The 18,814-nt window shown below is 48.8% G+C and overlaps 1 protein-coding gene across 1 annotated transcript; it reads right to left on the reverse strand.

Annotated features, from left to right (window-relative positions):
• Positions 1–8,134: 8,134 nt before the first annotated feature.
• LOC147091585 (uncharacterized) lies at positions 8,135–15,175 on the reverse strand. The gene is made up of 3 exons (XM_085976822.1): positions 15,035–15,175; positions 14,844–14,933; positions 8,135–11,678 (listed from the first exon to the last, which is right to left on the reverse strand). Exon 3 carries the CDS (start codon positions 11,567–11,569, stop codon positions 10,358–10,360), a length of 1,212 nt encoding a protein of 403 aa, XP_085832948.1. The 5' UTR covers positions 11,570–11,678; positions 14,844–14,933; positions 15,035–15,175; the 3' UTR covers positions 8,135–10,357.
• Positions 15,176–18,814: the final 3,639 nt, after the last annotated feature.

The following is an 18,814-nucleotide window of genomic DNA, read 5'->3' on the forward strand; positions in this document are numbered from 1 at the left end:
TTTGCGGCCTAGAGGAGTCCACGGGCCGTGTATATATTCAGTGTGAGAGGTTACAGCCCCTGTGTAGTTCCCTGAAGGGACTGCTCCTCAACTCTTGGTTACACTTTAGCCCCACGCTCCTAATCTTTGGCCGCCCGGTGCGGAGGGGGATGGGTAAGTGGGAGGAAAATCTCCTGGACCTGCTCTTGGGCCTGGCGAAAACAGCAATTTGTAGGCCCAGGATGGGTGGGGCCCATGGGGGGGTCACTCTGGCTGCCTGCCTCTCTCCCATGGTCTTGTCCCTGCCCGGGTGGCCCTGGAGAGGGAGCAGGCGGTGTCCACTGGTTCAGGTGATACCTTCCTCGACTGGTGGACACGGAAGGTATCAAGAGGCGATAATCGATCCTCACAATCACATTGTGATTGAATTATTAATTGTGTTTGTGTCACAAATACATTTCTTCTATTTTGATACAAAAGTTCTACTAGACATGTTAAACTACTAATTATTTAATCAGAACTGCAGCTGCTGAAAGGTTGACTGTACTGGGGTTTGTGGCCAGAGCTGGCAGACGTGTTGTTCTGAAGTCTGATGTCTCACACCTGAACAGTCTGTTTATGTCGTGTTGTAATGACCTTTTTCTGTTGCCTGGTGTCAGAAATAGAAATCAAAGGAAGATGATGCCTCACTCTGTTAATCAACTCTTTGACACATTTCCATTTCTTAATTTATAAAGATCACAACTCCATTAGTGAACAATGGATTGCCAGTCTGCCACTTTTTAGTGAGGCTTGAAAGGATTCGCTGTGAAGCTACACCTGCCCATCTGTCTGTGTGTCACTGTGTTTGGATTGTGTTAGACAACAGTCCTAATATCTCACCTACATCCATTACAATTTTTGAAATGTTAGATTGTACTTGGAAGAAGTTGAGTTTCAATCTAACAATTCTGAAATTGGGAGCTGTTAATGATTTCTGTTTTTCACATAACTATATAGTGATGTGATCAGTCAAAGCAAATTTAAAAATGGTGTTATTTACTGAACACAACTGAATAATTCTACAAGGATGCTATCGCAGTCTTCCTCAGTATTAACTATACCCCCCAATTTAGTGTCATCAGCAAATTTTGAAATTGTACTTCTGATTCCCAAGTGCAAATCATTCATGTAAATGGTGAACAACAGTGGTCCCAGCACCAATCCCCGTGGAACACCACTTCCCACCTTCCGCCCGTCTGAGTAAATACTTTCAACTCATCCCGTCACTATAACTGGACTTGTCTCCATTCCCGTGCCGAGGGGATTGCTGTACCAGACGGGAGGGGCAACATTTGGGGACTCTCGATTCTCCACCAATTCCCATTCCCCTTCTTTCTGGTGGATAATGGAGGTGCCACTGTGTGTAATGTGCAAGTCAGTAAGAGTTGTCAGCGAGGATTAATCAGCACTTTCTAATTGGAGATGATAATCAATGGAATCTTTCAGACAATGAATTGTAGATTTTATAGCAAAGATTAATATACGATTGAAGTAAAAGTTCATAATTTTATTGTAAAATATTTCAGGAACGCTCATCAGAAATTAAGGGGAAAGATCAGACAGCAGTACTTAAAGGGACACTGCAGCCCCGACAACTCAATCAGCTATATATCCAGAATATTAAAACCCAGCCCAGTTATAGGGGTTATTAACATCAGCAGAAACAAACCCCAACTGTCAGAATGAACATGGTTCAGTCCTGGATGTGATTAACAGCAGCAATAACAGCAGAATCGAACCTCTGCAGTCACTTGTGAACTTGCTGGTGTCTCAGCAGGTTGGATGACTGATTGAATCCCTTCTCACACACTGAGCAGGTGAATGGCCTCTCTCCGGTGTGAACTCGCTGGTGTGTCAGCAGGTTGGATGACTGAGTGAATCTCTTCCGACACACGGAGCAGGTGAACGCCCTCTCCCCGGTGTGAACTCGCTGGTGTGTCAGCAGGTTGGATGACTGATTGAATCTCTTCCCACACACGGAGCAGGTGAATGGCCTCTCCCCAGTGTGAATGCGCTGGAATCTCAGAAGGTCAGAGGAATTAGTGAATCCCTTCTCACACACGGGGCAGGTGAATGGCCTCTCTGCAGTGTGAATGTGCTGGTGTATCAGTAGGGTGGATGTATTAGTGAATCCCTTCTTACATACAGGGCAGGTGAATGGTCTCTGCCCAGTGTGAATGCACTGGTGCTCAATGAGCTGAGATGACTGCTTGAACCTCTTCCCACAGTGAGAGCAACTGAATGGTCTCTCCTCAGTGTGAAGTCTCTGGTGTGTCAGAAGGTGGGATGACTGACTAAATCCCTTCCCACACTTGGAGCAGGTGAACAGCCTCTCCCCGGTGTGACTGCATCGATGAGTTTCCAGCCGGGACGGGGAGCTAAATCCATTCCCACAGTCCCCACATTCCCACAGTTTCTCCGTTGTGTGGGTGTCCTTGTGTCTCTCCAGGTTGGACAATCGGTTGAAGCCTCATCCACACACACAACACGTGTACGGTTTCTCCCCGCTGTGAACGGTGCGATGTTTTTTCAGACTGTGTAACTGGTTAAAGCTCTTTCCACAGTCAGTGCACTGGAACACTCTCACTCGGGTGTGTGTGTCTCGGTGCTTTTCCAGTTACACCGATCTTTGAAATCTTTTCCCACAGACAGAACAGGCAAACATTTCTCCTTCCACATTCAAAGGCCGATGATATTCCCTGTAAAAGCAGTTTACAAAAGACATCACTGTAAGTTCAGGATTAAAACCCGGAACAGATAATTCTAGTTTCTATGGAACATTCTCTCCTCTCTTATTACATAGAATTACACAGATTGTACAGCACAGAAACAGGCCAATCGGCCCAACTGGTCCATGTGGTGTTTATGCTCCACACGAGCCTCCTCCCATCTCTCTTCATCTCACCCTATCAGCATCTCCTTCTATTCCTTTCTCCCATGTGTTTATCCAGCTTCCCCTTAAATACATCCATGCTCTTCGCCTCACCTACTCCCTGTGGCAGCAAGTTTCATATTCTCAGCACCCTCTGGGTGAAGGAGTTTAATCTAAATAGGACTTTCCTGGGCAGCCAATCAGCACTGCTGCCTCCTTTGTGCATTTACTGGCGAGGCGAAACAGTTGATATTTTCTGATCAAAAAGAGCTGAGCTCAGCAGCATTAGTCCTGTTTTTGCCTCCTTTGGAGACCAGGTGTACGAGCAGAGCGAGCACAGCCTTCACAGCAACCGCAATAAAATTGTTACAGTTGTGAAGGAACTTTGTGTCAGTGCACTGGACCACAAACAAAATATGTGTGTCGATTGTTGTCTATTTACCCTAATGTAAAGTGCCTTGAGATGTTTTAAAAGCTCTATATAAAGGTGTCGTCGACAGTGCCATCAAGCGGCACTTACTCAGCAATAACCTGCTAACTGATGCCCAGTTTGGGTTCTGCCAGGGCCACTCAGCTCCTGACCACATTACAGCCTTGGTCCAAACATGGACAAAAGAGCTGAACTCAGGAGGTGAGGTGAGAGTGACTGCCTTTGACATCAAGACAGCATTTGATCGAGTGTGGCATCAAGGAGCCCTAGCAAAACTGAAGTCAATGGGAATCAAGGGGAAAACTCTCCATTGGTTGGAATCATACCTAGCACAAAGGAAGTTGGCTGTGGTTGTTGGAGGTCATTCATCTCAATCACATGACATCACTGCAGGAGTTCCTCAGGGCAGTGTCCTAGGCCCAACCATCTTCAGCTGTTTCATCAATGACCTTCCCTCCATCATAAGGTCAGACGTGGGGATGTTCACTGATGATTGCACACTGTTCAGCACCATTCGAGACTCGTCAGATACTGACGCAGTCCGTGTCCATATGCAGCAAGACCTGGAAAACATTCAGACTTGGGCTGACAAGTGGCAAGTAACATTCGCACCACACAAGTGCCAGGCAATGACCATCTCCAACAAGCAAGACTCTAACCATCTCCCCATGACATTCAATGGCATTACCATCGCTGAATCCCCCACTATCAACATCCTGGGGGTTACCATTGATCAGAAACTGAACTGGACCAGCCATATAAATACTGTGGCTACAAGAGCAGGCCAGAGGCTGGGAATTCTGCGGCGAGTGTCTCACCTCCTGACTCCCCAAAGCCTTTCCACCATCTACAAGGCACAAGTCAGGAGTGTGACGGAATACTCTCCACTTACCTGGATGAGTGCAGCTCCAACAACACTCAAGAAGCTCGACACCATTCAGGATAAAGCAGCCCACTTGATTGGCACTCCATCCACCTTCAACATTCACTCCCTCCACCACCGGCACACTGTGGCTGCAGTGTGTACCATCTACAAGATGCACTGCAGCAACTCGCCAAAGCTTCTTCACAGCACCTTCCAAACCCGCGACCTCTACCACTTAGAAGGAAAAGGGCAGCAGACGCATGGGAACATCACCACCTACAAGTTCCCCTCCAAGCCACACACCATCCTGACTTGGACCAGTATCGCCGTTCCTTCACTGTCGCTGGGCCAAAATCCTGGAACTCCCTTCCTAACAGCATTGTGGGTGTACCTACACCATATGGACTGCAGTGGTTCAAGAAGGCGGCTCACCACCATCTTCTCAAGGGCAATTAGGGATGGGCACTAAATGCAGGCCTAGCCAGCCAGCGACGCCCACATCCCATCAATGAATTTTTTAAAAAGTTGTTGTTGGTGTATAGAGAACTCTGTTGAAATTTAGTGAAATGATCAATAACCAAGATCATTTCTTTGTTTGGTTCTGTTAGCTTTCATAGAGTCATTGAAAAGTACAGCACGAAGGAGGCCATTCGGCCCATCGTGCCTGTGCTGTCTCTTAGAAAGAGCACTCGTGCTTAGTCCCACATCCCTGCTTGTTGTCCGTAACCCTGTAAGATCCTCATCCTCAAGTACCCGCCCATCTCCCTTTTAACATCATTGATGGAATCAGCTCATGACCTTTTCAGGTAGAACGTTCCAGATCCTGACAACTCTGAGTTTTATTCAATTGTTACCACAGTTGCCTTCTGTGAATGTTTAATAATAAATGCATTTTTGCTATGAAAGCAATTAAAACATTCCTAGTATATAAATAGACAGATGCATCAAAATATTAAAATTGTGGGAGGGAGGGCAGTGCTCGCCCAAGGCCCAATAAACAATGGAATTCTTCTTTCCCAACCCAATGCTCAGAAGATGAAGTCCCAGAGCTGCCTCTGGCTCGGTTCCACCTGCCCTATTCTGACAAGCTGAGGTGTTGGTCAGTGCACTGTGATTGCCCTGTGGGCAGAAAATGGCAAATCTAGAAATATGACCGAAATAACACATTTTAACCCCAAAGCTGTAAATCCCCGTCCCACACACTCTCCCTCCTCCCTGTGCTGAAATCCAAACCCATCGCACCATCTCCAACATTTATTTCCTCCACTCCCAGTTTTCACCCTCCCTTTACTCTGGTTGGGTTCAGTTCTCCACCCGCTGTGTGCAGAGAATAAAATCAATGTGACAATGATTGTCTCTCCTGGTCACTGGGACCCTGAAACCTTCAGTTCTCCACCCGCTGTGTGCAGAGTGAGAATAAAATCAATGAGTCAATGATTGTCTCTCCTGGTCACTGGGACCCTGAAACCTTCAGTTCTCCACCCGTTGTGTGCAGAGTGAGAATAAAATCAATGAGTCAATGATTGTCTCTCCTGGTCACTGGGACCCTGAAGCCCCGCCCACTCTTTGTTCCTGTAGAAAGATGGCTGCGCATGCACCTTGTTGCAGCAGGAACTGGTCTGTCTTACCTCCACCAAGATGGCAGCGCCTAACCCGGGCCTATCACCAAGAAAAAGCCTCACCGCTGCCGTCCGGCGGAACACATTCGGCCGCTGGATCTCATTCAGGCCTGAGACCATTTTCCAACTTTATAAACCCTGCGGTGCGGCCTACCCACAGTTTATTAATCTCCCAACCCCGCTCCCGCCGACCTGCAGCTCCGTCCGGCGACCGCGCAGGGCTTTCTCTGTAAAGTCGGTGAGGGACATATGACCCGGGCCAGCGGCCTGATTGACGGGAGCTTCCGACCAATAGGGAGCAAGTGGGGCGGGGCTGGGGGAGCGAGCCGGCGGCGGGTCCTCCAACCAATCGGGGAGCCCGAGGGGCAGGACTAGCTCCGGCTGATTGATCCGCAGGACAGCGAGTTTCTCCAGTCTCTTATTCAGGGCCCAGGGCCAGGGGAGGCTGTGGGCCTTTATTCCCCTCATTGGACACAAGGGGGGAGAAATTCAGTTGTTAGCGCCACCGATTAGCGCCTAAAGAGGCCGCGAATTGGGGCGCTAGCCAATTTCCGGCCGGGCGCAAGGAGATTCGCGCCTCGCCCCATATTGAGCATGCATTTAGCACCGGCGCTAAATCGTAGCGCCCGCTCATGGGCACAGGCTGATTATGACGTCATTTCAGTGTGCAACGCCTTTTTAGCGCCCCAGAGCAGAAATTGGGTGGCGCCCGCCTCCGTAGCACCTGGCACTAATAGTGACAGCTTGCTGGAACGTTCCCAAGTCCGTCTCGGCCTGGGGGGGCGTTATTTAAAGGGGACTGGTGTGGTTTAAAAGCGGCAGCCATTTCTGGAGCACAACTTCTTCGACAATTACAAAGAGTTGCTGATCAGCACACAGAAAGCCTTTTGACCACTGAGCCCACGCAGGCAGAGGAACTTCAGCCTTCTGACCATCGCCTTGCTGTTGGTGAGCTTTTACAACGGGAAAACTTCCTGAGCGCACTTATTATGGGGGCTGCATTGGAGGGGAACGTCCTGCTGCTGTATCATTTGAAAGGGCACTGAGATGCAGGGACAGGGGGGGAGGCATGGCCAGACAGAGGAGGGGCAACAGACGTCACCACACCAGACCTTACACTGGCAGGGTTTTCCGACAGCAGTTTTCCTACATGAACATGTCGGAGGAGCCGTGTGTCAGAAGGCTGCGATTTAGAAAGGAGGTGGTGACTGAGCTGTGCCACCTGTTTTGGCAGGATCTGCAGCCTCAGATAAGGTGCAGAACATCTCTGTCGGTGGCTGTGAGGATGACTGTTGCCCTGAACTTCTACACGAGCGGCTCTTTTCACGCTGCATCTGGGGACACAGCCAAAATCTCGCAGTTTGCGGAGCATTGCTGCAGCCGTCAACTGACTGATGCCCTGTTTTAAAGGATGGGGCAGTACATCTCCTTCACATTGACCCCGGACAAGCAGCGGGAGCGCGCAGCGGGCATCGCTGCAATGGCGGACTTCCCCATGGTGCAGGGTGCCATTGACTGCAAGAACGTGGCTTTGCGGCCGCCTGTATTCAATCCGGAAGAGGCCCGCAATCACAAGGTATTCCATTCCTTGATTGTGCAGCTAGTCTGTGACCACCGACAGCTGATCCTCGCAGTGAATGCGCAGTTCCCAGGCAGCAGCCACGACGCCTTCATCCTTCGCAGGACTTCTGGAACAGACCTTTTCCAGGCCCCGACTCACCCAGGAGGCTGGCTTCTCGGGGACAAGGGCTGATGGCCCGTGGCTGATGACCCGCCCCTTTAAGAGCTGGCTGCGCCAGTGTGTGTTGTGGGGAAGTGATTATTGACAGCACCTTCACTGTGCCCCGCCGCCACAAAATTGGGTTGCGCCGCTTGGTTAGCGCCTTAAGAGTCCTGCGTAACACCTGATTTAGCGCCGCAATCGCCTTAGGGGCGCTAAAACCCAATATCGCGGTAGGTGGTGCTAAATTGTGCCTGGCGCTAAACTTTGCGCAGCGCCAGGACTAGCGCCCCAAACGGGGCTATAACCAATTTCTAGGCCAAGGCTCTTTGGCTCACAACACACTGGCTCAGATTTTTAAAAACAGGTTTACAGGAAATGAGTGTAATCGACCCACCGCAGTCACACTGTGGACACTCTGGTGTGTCAGCGGGTGGGATACACCAGGGAATCCCTTTCCACACACTGAGGTTGACTCCAATGATCGGGAGTCCCAGGGTTTCAGATACCAGTCAAGCTCACAGGAACACAAATTGTCTCTCCAGGCTTTATTAAGAGCGCAGCATAACACAGATCAGGTGATAATTCCCTCAATCTGGAGAATAGAAGTGCAGTGGATTCACGCGCGATCTTCTCGAGTCTGTTCCAACTGACAATGGCTTAAGTGGCCTGTTCTTATACACAAGCTTGGTTACTGCTCAGGAAATGGGATTGTTTGGACCCACCTGTTGACCGCCTCCTGAACTCCTGCTAATTCAGGGAATTTAGTCTATCTGTGACCAGACTATAACCACAAGCCCGTCTGGTTATCACACCTATACTGTCCGTGAGGTTATTATTAGATTTACACCCAGACATTGTGTCTACTTGTCTGGCACTTCATCCCATAACATGGGTACAGGGGCTCAGTAATGTTTCATTCATCAGAAAAAGACAAAGTACAACAACATACTGGTCAGCTTAACAGAGTCTCATCATATTTAAGGGGCCATAAATATAATAGTCACTAATAAATCCAGTAATGAATTCAGGAGACTTAAGCCATTGTCAGTTGGAACAGACTCGATCATTAGAGTCAACCTCAGTGTGTGGAAAGGGATTCCCTGGTGTATCACACCCGCTGACACACCAGAGTGTCCGCATTGTGTCTCCATTTCTCTGGTCCCCTCACTCACTCCAACCTCCCTCCCTCTGAGCTTGCAGTATCCCGTTCGCTCTGATCCAACCCTAACATTATCATTAAACGTGCTGACAAGGGTGGTGCTGTTGTTGTTTGGTGAACCAACCTCTACTGTGCGGAGTCTGAACACCAACTCTCTGACACCTCCTCCAGCTCCCCCTGGACCATGACCCCACCACCACATCAAGCCATTGTTTCCAGGACTGTCACTGACCTCGTCTCCTCTGGAGATCTTCCCTCCATGGCTGTCAACCTCATAGACCCCCAACCCCGCACAGCCCGCTTCTACCTCCTTCCCAAGGTGCACAAACAGGGCTGCCCTAGTAGACCCATCGATTCAGCCTGTTTTTGCCCCACGGAACTAATCTCTTCCTATCTCAACTCTATTTTTTCTCCCCTTGTCCAGTCTATTCCAACCTACATTCTTGGGAACTAGATGTAATATCTCCAAGTTTGCAGACGACACAAAGCTGGGTAGGCGAGTGTGCTGTGAGGAGGATGCCCAGAAACTCCAGTACGGTCCCGCATAAGAGATTGGCGTACAAAATTAAGGCACATGGGATTGGGGGCAAGGTATTGACTTGGATAGAAAACTGGTTGGCGGATAGAAAGCAAAGAGTTGGAATAAACGGGTCCTTTTCTGAGTGGCAGGCAGTGACTAGTGGGGTACTGCAAGGATCGGTCCTAGGACCCCAGCTGTTCACAATATATATTAATGATCTGGACGAGGGAATTGGATGTAATATCTCCAAATTTGCAGACGACACAAAGCTGGGTGGGAGGGTATGCTGTGAGGAGGATGTCGGGAAACTCCATTACGATTTGGACAGAGTGGGTGATTGGGCAGAAACATGGCAAATGCACGATAATGTGGATAAATGTGAGGTTATCCACTTTGGTGGCAAAAACAGGAAGGCAGATTATTATTTGAATGGCAGTAGATTGGGAGAAGGGGAAGTGCAAAGAGACCTGGGTGTTCTTGTGCACCACTCGCTGAAGGTAAGCATGCAGGTGCAGCAGGCGGTTAAGAAGGCAAATGGTATGTTGGCCTTCATAGCAAGAGGGTTCGAGTACAGGAACAAGGATGTCTTGCTGCAGTTGTACAGGGCCTTGGTGAGACCGCACCTTGAGTATTGTGTGCAGTTTTGGTCACCTTATCTGAGGAAGGATGTTCTTGCCATGGAGGGAGTGCAGCGAAGATTCACCAGACTGATACCTGGGATGGCAGGAATGACGTATGAGGAGAGATTGGGTCGATTGGGCTTGTACTCATGAGACAATCATGCTCTCCGCGCCTGCGCGCTGGGCCCCTGAGCTCCAGGCTGGGCCCCTGAGCTCCAGGCTGGGTACCGGAGGGACTGGCGTGCATCGTCACCACCGAAAATAGAACTTTAATTTCATTTGTTAAGTTCCCTTTAAACTTTTTTTTGTTATGTTACAGGTTTTATTGGTTGTGCCCCTTTAAAAAGGGGGCACATGGTTGACTTTTAATAGGCAATTGCCTGTGATAAGGGAAAAAAATAACGTGAACAGTCAAATCAAGGGAATCATCAGCAGAACAGTTTGAAAGATTAAACAATAGTCCAGAAATGTATAAAACATTCATCCATTCCATGTTCATGTCACCCCAGCTGTCTACAGGGCCCTGCGCTACAGAACAGTGTGAACTCGCTGGTGTCTCAGCAGGTCATTGGAGTTTTTAAAGCTCTTCCCACAGTCAGAACATGTAAACGGTCTCTCATCAGTGTGAACAAGCTGATGTTGCTTCAGGTCCCCGGTGCATTTAAAGCTCTTTCCACAGTCAGAACATGTAAATGGCCTCTCATCAGTGTGAACAAGCTGATGTTGCTTCAGCTCCCCGGGTCTTTTAAAGCTCTTCCCACAGTCAGAACATGTAAACGGTCTCTCATCAGTGTGAACAAGCTGGTGTGCCAGCAGTTTGTTGGACTGCAAGAATCCCTTTCCACACACAGAGCAGGTGAACGGCCTCTCCCCACTGTGAATAAGCTGGTGTGTGGTCAGAGCCCCGGAGATTTTAAAGCTCTTCCCACAGTCAGAACATCTAAACGGTCTCTCATCGGTGTGAACAAGCTGGTGTTCCTTCAGGTCCCTGGTGCTTTTAAAGCTCTTCTGACAGACAGAACATTTAAATGCTCTCTCATCAGTATGAACAAGCTGGTGTCTCAGCAAGGTAGATGAATCAGTGAATCCCTTTCCACACACGGAGCAGGTGCACGGCCTTTCCCCGGTGTGACGAAGCTGGTGTCTGGTCAGGTCCCTGGTGCTTTTAAAGCTCTTCCCACAGTCAGAACATTTAAAGGTTCTCTCATCAGTGTGAACTTGGTGGTGTGTCAGCAGGTTGGATGATTCAGTGAAACGTTTCCCACACACAGAGCAGGTGAATGGTCTCTCTCGATTGTGAGAACGCTGGTGTTTTGTCAGATTCGTGGAGCTTTTAAACCTCTTCCCACAGTCAGAACATGTAAACGGTCTCTCATCGGTGTGAACAAGCTGGTGTTCCTTCAGATCTCTGGAGCTTTTAAAGCACTTCCCACAGTCAGAACATTGAAACGGCCTCTCATCAGTGTGGGCAAGCTGGTGTCTCAGCAGGTGGGATGTGCGAGTGAATCCCTTCCCACACACAGAGCAGGTGAACGGACTGTCTCCAGGGTGACTGTGCGGAAGAACTTCTGACGTATACGGGGAACTGGATGCATTCCCGCCGTCCCCACCTTTACCCGGTTTCTCCCCGGTGTGACGGTGCACATGTCTCGCCAGGTCAAACGATCGGCTGAAGGTGCGTCCGCACACGGAACACGTGTGCGGTTTGTCCGCGCTGCGATCACTGCTCTCTCCTTCCATCTACAAAGGCCGACGGTATTCAGGTCCTGATGAATCAAGCGACACTGTCTGACCCTGACGTGATGTTTGGTTTGAGCTTCCTGTCTGTAAATGCTCCACTTCTAAAACCCTGTAAAAGGAGTTTATAAAGGGGGTAAGAGGGAGAATGTTGTCTCATGTCCACCTTTCCCAGCCCAGGGGCAGTGAAGCTGATTTTCAGGCCCCAGCTGCTGCACAGGTTGGTTGAAAGGATCAACAGTAATGGCGGCTGCAATGCCCACAAGCCCCCGCGCTCCAGAAAGCGCTCCGGCCGCCGCGCTGAGTTGTGGCTGACCCCGCGCATGTGCCCCATGGCCCCGCCCTCTCCTGCTCCACAGGCGCCCGGCCTGCACCGCGCATGCTCAGCACACACCCTGGGCCCCTGTCAATCATCCTCCCCCGCGCCTGCGCGCTGGGCCCCTGAGCTCCAGGCTGCCGCGCGGGGCTTTCTTTGTAAAGTCGGTGTTGGTGAAGAGCCGCAATCAGTGAGGGAAAGTGAGTTTTCCCCCAGATCCGATTGAGATCAGAGGAGGGGAGAGAATAAAGGGGAATCCAAACCTGAGAGTCCGCCGATCCGGGCCCCGAGTGGAGCTTCTTCAGTTTGGCGGAGCGCGCTCCAGGGACACGTGACCCGGGCCTGATTGACAGGAGCTTCCGACCAATAGGGAGCGGGCGGGGCGGGGCCGGGCTGGAGGAACGAGCCGGCGGCGAGTCCTCCAACCAATCGGGGAGCCTGCGGGGCGGGACTTGCGCCGGCTGATTGGGACAGAGGAGGCTGACGGGAGATTTAATTTAAATTAATTTAATTTCCCGCCTGCTCCAACTGCCCACCCTGCAACGTCACGACGTCGCCGGCGTGCACTGACTGACACTGAGCTCTCCACCAATGAGCGAGGGGAGGCTGAGCCTGGAGGACCGACCGAGGGGCTTTGGTCCTCCAACCAATCGCAGCGAAGGAGGAGGCGGGACCTGGAACCGGCTCATTGGACGGATCGGGCCGCTGCCATTTTGTAAAGGGGCCTGCTCAGGATCTGTGAGCCTGGGAAAGTTTATTTTTAATGTTCCTTTCACATTTTACAGCTCAAACAAATTTTGATTTGCGTAAGTTTTTAAAAAAGCAGTTCGTTTTTAAATTGATGAAGCAGAAACAAAAAAATCTCTGGAGCAAATACTTGAGTAAAAATATTTCTTATCCCTGAATTAATTTTCTTAATATTAATTTTCAGCATTTTTAATTATTAATTTCAAGCACTTTAAGAGAAATATGGGTGTGGTGGGGGTTCCTCTTAAAGGGACAGACACTTTCTTTTTCTGTGTGATTTTCATTAAAGGGACTGCGTCCCCGTGGATGACTGATTTTAAAGGGACATAGAAACATAGAAGATAGGAGCAGGAGTAGGCCATTCGGCCCTTCGAGACTGCGATCATGGCTGATCATCCAAATTCAGTACCCGGTCCCTGCTTTCTCCCCATACCCCTTGATCCCTTTAGCCTGAAGAAATATATCCAACTGCTTCTTGAATATATTTAATGAACTGGCCTCCACCGCCTTCTGTGGTAGAGAATTCCACAGGTTCACCATTCTTGGTGAAGAAATTCCTCCTTATTACTGTCCTAAATGGCTTACCCCGTATCCTTAGACTGTGACCCCTGGTTCTGGACTCCCCGACGATCAGGAACATCCTTCCTGTATCTAGACTGTCCATTCCTGTCAGAATTTTATAAGTTTCAATAAGATCACCTCTCATTCTTCTAAACTCCAGCGAGTACAAGTCCAATCAACCCAATCTCTCCTCATACGTCATTCCTGCCATCCCAGGTATCAGCCTGGTGAATCTTCGTTGAACTCCTTCCATGGCAAGAACATCGTTCCTCAGAGAAGGCGACCAAAACTGCACACAATACTCACGATGTGGTCTCACCAAGGCCCTGTACAACTGCAGCAAGACATCCTTGTTCCTGTACTCAAACCCTCTCACTATGAAGGCCAACATACCATTTGCCTTCTTAACCGCCTACTGCACCTGCATGCTTACCTTCAGCGACTGGTGCACAAGGACACCCAGGTCTCGTTGCACTTCCCCTTCTCCCAAACTATTGCCATTCAGATAATAATCTGCCTTCCTGTTTTTGACACCAAAGTGGATAACCTCGCATTTATCCACGTTATATTGCATCTGCCATGCTTCTGCCCAATCACCCAACCTGTCCAAATCATACTGGAGTTTCTTGGCATCCTCCTCACAGCACACACGCCCACCCAGCTTTGTGTCATCTGCAAACTTGGAGATATTACATCTAGTTCCCTCGTCCAGATCATTAATATATATTGTGAATAGCTGGGGTCCAAGGACCGATCCCTGTGATACCCCACTAGTCACTGCCTGCCACTCGGAAAAAGACCCGTTTATTCCAACTCTTTGCTTTCTGTCTGCCAACCAGTTCTCTATCCAAGTCAATACCTTTCCCCCAATCCCATGTGCCTTAACTTTACATGCTAATCTCTTATGCGGGACCTTATCGAAAGCCTTTTGAAAGTCCAAATACACCACATCCACTGGTTCTCCCTTATCTATTTTACCAGTTACATCCTCAAAAAATTCCAGTAGATTAGTCAAGCACGATTTACCTTTTGTAAATCCATGTTGACTTTGTCCGATCCTGTCACTGTTTTCCAAGTGCTCTGCTATTACATCTTTTATAATGGACTCTAGCATTTTCCCCACTACCGATGTCAGGCTTACCGGTCTATAATTCCCCGTTTTCTCTCTACCACCCTTTTTGAATAGTGGGGTAACATTAGCTACCCGCCAATCCATGGGAACTGTTCCAGAGTCTATCGAATTTTGGAAGATGACCAGCAATGCATCTACTCTTTCTAGGGCCACGTCCTTAAGTACCCTAGGATGTAGATTATCTTCTATGTTTTTATGTATTCAATCTTTCCTTGTAGCTGAAATTCTCTAGTCCTGGCAAAATACTCGTAAATCTGCTGTCTCGAGCAATCACATCTTTCCTGCAATGGGGCGAGCAGAACTACACGCAGCACTCTAGCCGGTGGCCTAACTGGTGTTTTTTACAGTTCAAGCAGAACCTCCCTGCTCTTACATGATACAGAAAGGGAGAGGCACTGCCCCTTTAAATACCTGGGGGGGCACCCATTCCCCTTTAAATGGCAAGCAATTGTTTTTGTTGAAAAGGGGCTGCAGTCCCCTTTGACTCACCCCCCACCCTCTCACCCACCGCAAATACTCACAAGAGAGAGAGAGAGGAGGAAGAATGCTGGTCTTTGTCCCTTTAAAAGTGGCTGCCCACCAAAATGTTCACAGAACCAGGGCTCTTTGTTCTGGATAAAAGTCGAAAGGAGAAAAGGTTCACTTATTTTTAAATCAATGCAATTGATGAATAGCCTTGCAATAAAGGTAATGCAAAGGAATAAACACTCACAAGCTGGGGTTTTTTCCACCCTCCTCCTCCCCTTCCCTTTAACAGCTCCTGCAGACAATGAAAGCAGGAAAGCGGCCTGCAGCTCACCGAGGTCCCGCGCCGCCATTGGTTGGAGGACCGTCAGCGCGCCCGGTCCTCCCAGCATTTTCCGCGCTCCTGATTGGCGGGCGCCTCGCGTCAATCAAACCCCCCCCGTTACGCGCTGACGCCAGCACGCAACGCCCAGGGGTCGGTTGGATCGGCGCACGCCACCGCAAGGTAAAAAAAAGACACCCCACACAAATGAGGAAAAACAAGAATAATAATGATCGCACTTTAGAGGGGAGAGGTTTGGAGGAATTAATGAGTGTTTTCAATTTGTTTCGCAAAAAAAAAATTTGAAAAGCTTCCGAACGGTGCGAGGCGGGCTGCGCATGCGCTCCAGCCAGCCTTTGACTCCCCCACGTGGGCCGCGTCCGGCCACGCCCACTTGCCTTCCCCTGCACCAATCACAGCGCGGGCATGCGCGTCTATCAATCGTCACCTGTCAATCACCCTCCCTTCCCCCTCGTGCTGTCGATTGACAGCGGTGTCAGCCAATGAGGTGCAGGAAGGGGCGGGACCAGGGCCAGGTCTGACAGCAAGCCTGAACTAACTCAATTAAATACCTGCATGCAGCCAAAAAAAACTTTTAATTAGTCAGCCAGAAAACAGCAAAGCAAATAAGGTTTCCTGAGTCAGCAAAGCCTATTTTAAAGAATTATAGAGCGATATCGCAGTGATCGGTCCTAGGACCCCAGCTATTCACAATATATATTAATGATCTAGACGAGAGAACTAGATGTAATATCTCCAAGTTTGCAGACGTCACAAAGCTGGGTGGGTGTGCGTGCTGTGAGGAGGATGCCGAGAAACTCCAGGATGATTTGGACAGGTTGGGCGATTGGGCAGATGCACGGCAGATGCAATATAACGTGGATAAATGCGAGGTTATCCACTTTGGTAGCAAAAACAGGAAGGCAGATTATTATCTGAATGGCAATAGATTGGGAGAAGGGGAAGTGCAACAAGACCTGGGTGTCCTTGTGCACCAGTCGCTGAAGGTAAGCATGCAGGTGCAGCAGGCGGTTAAGAAGGCAAATGGTATGGTGGCCTTCGTAGCGAGAGGGTTTGAGTACAGGAACAAGGATTTCTTGCTGCAGTTGTACAGGGCCTTGGTGAGACCGCACCTTGGGTATTGTGTGCAGTTTTGGTCGCCTTATCTGAGGAAGGATGTTCTTGCCATGGAGGGGGTGCAGCGAAGATTCACCAGACTGATACCTGGGATGGCAGGAATGACGTATGAGGAGAGATTGGGTCGATTGGGCTTATACTCGCTGGAGTTTAGAAGAATGAGAGGGAATCTCATTGAAACTTATAAAATTCTAACAGGACTAGATGCAGGAAGGCTGTTCCCAATGGTCGGGGAGTCCAGAACCAGGGGTCATAGTCTAAGGATACGGGGTAAGTCATTTAAGAACATAAGAAATAGGAGCAGGAGTAGGCCAATCAGCCCCTCGAGCCTGCTCCACCATTCAATAAGATCATGGCTGATCTGATCCTAACCTCAAATCTTCTATCACTCTCCATCCCACCCGAACCCATGTGATCTCCCGGGAGAGGCGAAAAACCAGATAAAAAACCCAATGGCCAATTTGGGAGATAAAATCTGGGAAATTCCTCTCCGACCCATCTACGTAATCGAAACTCGTCCAGGAGATCAGTCTGTCCCTATATTTTCTACAGTACTTACCTTCTGTAAAGGCGATCTCCACCCCAGCCAGGAACAGAAATAAAACCATCTCCTGAAATCTAACACAGAATTAGAACACAAGAAGTAGGAACAGAACCAGGCTACATGGCCCCTGGGCCCGCTTCACTACCCACAGGGCCATGACTATTCCGAACCTAGACTCATGTCCAATTTCCTGCCCGCTCCCTGTAACCCTTAATTCCCTTTACTTCTAGGAAACTATCTATTTCTGTTTTAAATTTATTTAATGATGTAGCTTCCACAGCTTTCTGGGGCAGCAAATTCCACAAACCTACCACCCTCTGAGTGAAGAAGTTTCTCCTCATCTCAGTTTTGAAAGAGCAGCCCCTTATTCTAAGATTATGCCCCCTAGTTCTAGTTTCACCCATCATTGGGAACATCCTCACCGCATCCACCCGATCAAGCCCCTTCACAATCTTATATGTTTCAATAAGATCGCCTCTCATTCTTCTGAACTCCAATGAGTAGAGTCCCAATCTACTCAACCTCTCCTCATATGACCACCCCCTCATCCCCGGGATTAACCGAGTGAACCTTCTTTGTACTGACTCGAGAGCAAGTATGTCTTTTCTTAAGTATGGACACCAAAACTGTATGCAGTATTTAGGACTGAGATGAGGAGGAATTTCTTCACCCAGAGAGTGGTGAACCTGTGGAATTCTCTACCACAGAAGGTAGTAGAGGCCAATACATTAAATATATTCAAGAAGGAGTTGGATATATTTCTTAAGGCTAAAGGGATATGGGGAGAAGGCAGTGACCGGGTACTGAGTTTGGATGATCAGCCATCTTCTATGTTTCTATAAAGTGCAGGAGGAGGCCATTCAGTCCCTCGAGCCTGCTCCGCCATTCAATGAGATCATGGCTGGTCTGCAGCCTCACTCCATACACCCGCCTTTGGCCCATAGCCCTTAATACCTTTGGTTAACAAAAATCTATCAGTCTCCGATTTAAAATGAACGATTGATCTCGCATCAATTGCCGTTTGCGGAAGAGAGTTCGAAACCTCTACCACCCTTTGTGTGTAGAAGTGTTTCCTAATTTCACTCCTGAAAGGTCTGGCTCTAATTTTTAAACTATGCCCCCTAGTCCTAGAATCCCCAACCAGCAGAAATAGTTTCTCTCTATCGCCCCTCTCTATTTCCCCTCAATATCTTGAAAACTTCCATCAGATTGCCCCTTAACCTTCTAAATTCTAGGGAATACAACCCTAGTTTGTGTAATCTCTCCTCATAACTTAACCCTTGGAGTCTTTGAAAGAGCTCTCCAATTAATCCCACTCCCCTCATATCCCTGCAAATTTTTCCCCTTAAAAGTATCGATCCAATTCTCTTTTGAAAGTTACTATTGAATCTGCTTCCACCGCCCTTTCAGGCAGCGCATTCCAGATCACAACAACTCGCTGTGTAAAAAAATGTTTCAATGTTTCCTCATGTCACCTCTGGTTCTTTTACCGATTATCTTCAATCTGTGTCCTCTGGTTACCGACCCTCCTGCCGCTGGAAACAGTTTCTCTTTATTTACTCTATCCAAACCCTTCATGATTTTGAACGCCTCCATTAAATCTCTCCTTAACCTTCTGCTCTAAGGATAACAATCCCAGCTTCTCCAGTCTTTCCACATAACTGAAGTCCCTCATCCCTGGAACCATCTTGGTAAATCTCCTCTGCACCCTCTCCAAGGCCTTGACATCCTTCCTAAAGTGTGGTTCCCAGAATTGGACACAATACTCCAGCTGGTGCCTAACCAATGATTTATAAGGGTTTAAGAACATAAGAAACAGGAGCAGGAGTCGGCCATTCGGCCCTTCGAGCCTGCTCCGCCATTCAATGAGATCATGGCTGATCTTCTGTCTCAACTCCATTCACCGGCCCCAATCACCATATCCCTTGATGCCCTTACTAGTCAGAAATCTATCGACTTCTGTTTTGAATATACCCAATGACTGAGCCTCCACAGCCTTCTGGGGTAGAGAATTCCAAAGATTC

This window comes from Somniosus microcephalus, unplaced genomic scaffold (assembly GCF_052327205.1).
Source record: "Somniosus microcephalus isolate GS21.2 unplaced genomic scaffold, FLI_Smic_1.0 unresolved_chr3, whole genome shotgun sequence".
In the NCBI taxonomy this organism is placed as follows: Eukaryota; Metazoa; Chordata; class Chondrichthyes; order Squaliformes; family Somniosidae; genus Somniosus; species Somniosus microcephalus.

Coding starts and splice junctions, on each gene's coding strand:
- LOC147091585 (XM_085976822.1), bottom strand. CDS start 11,569: ATGGAAGGAGAGAGCAGTGATCGCAGCGCGGACAAACCGCACACGTGT.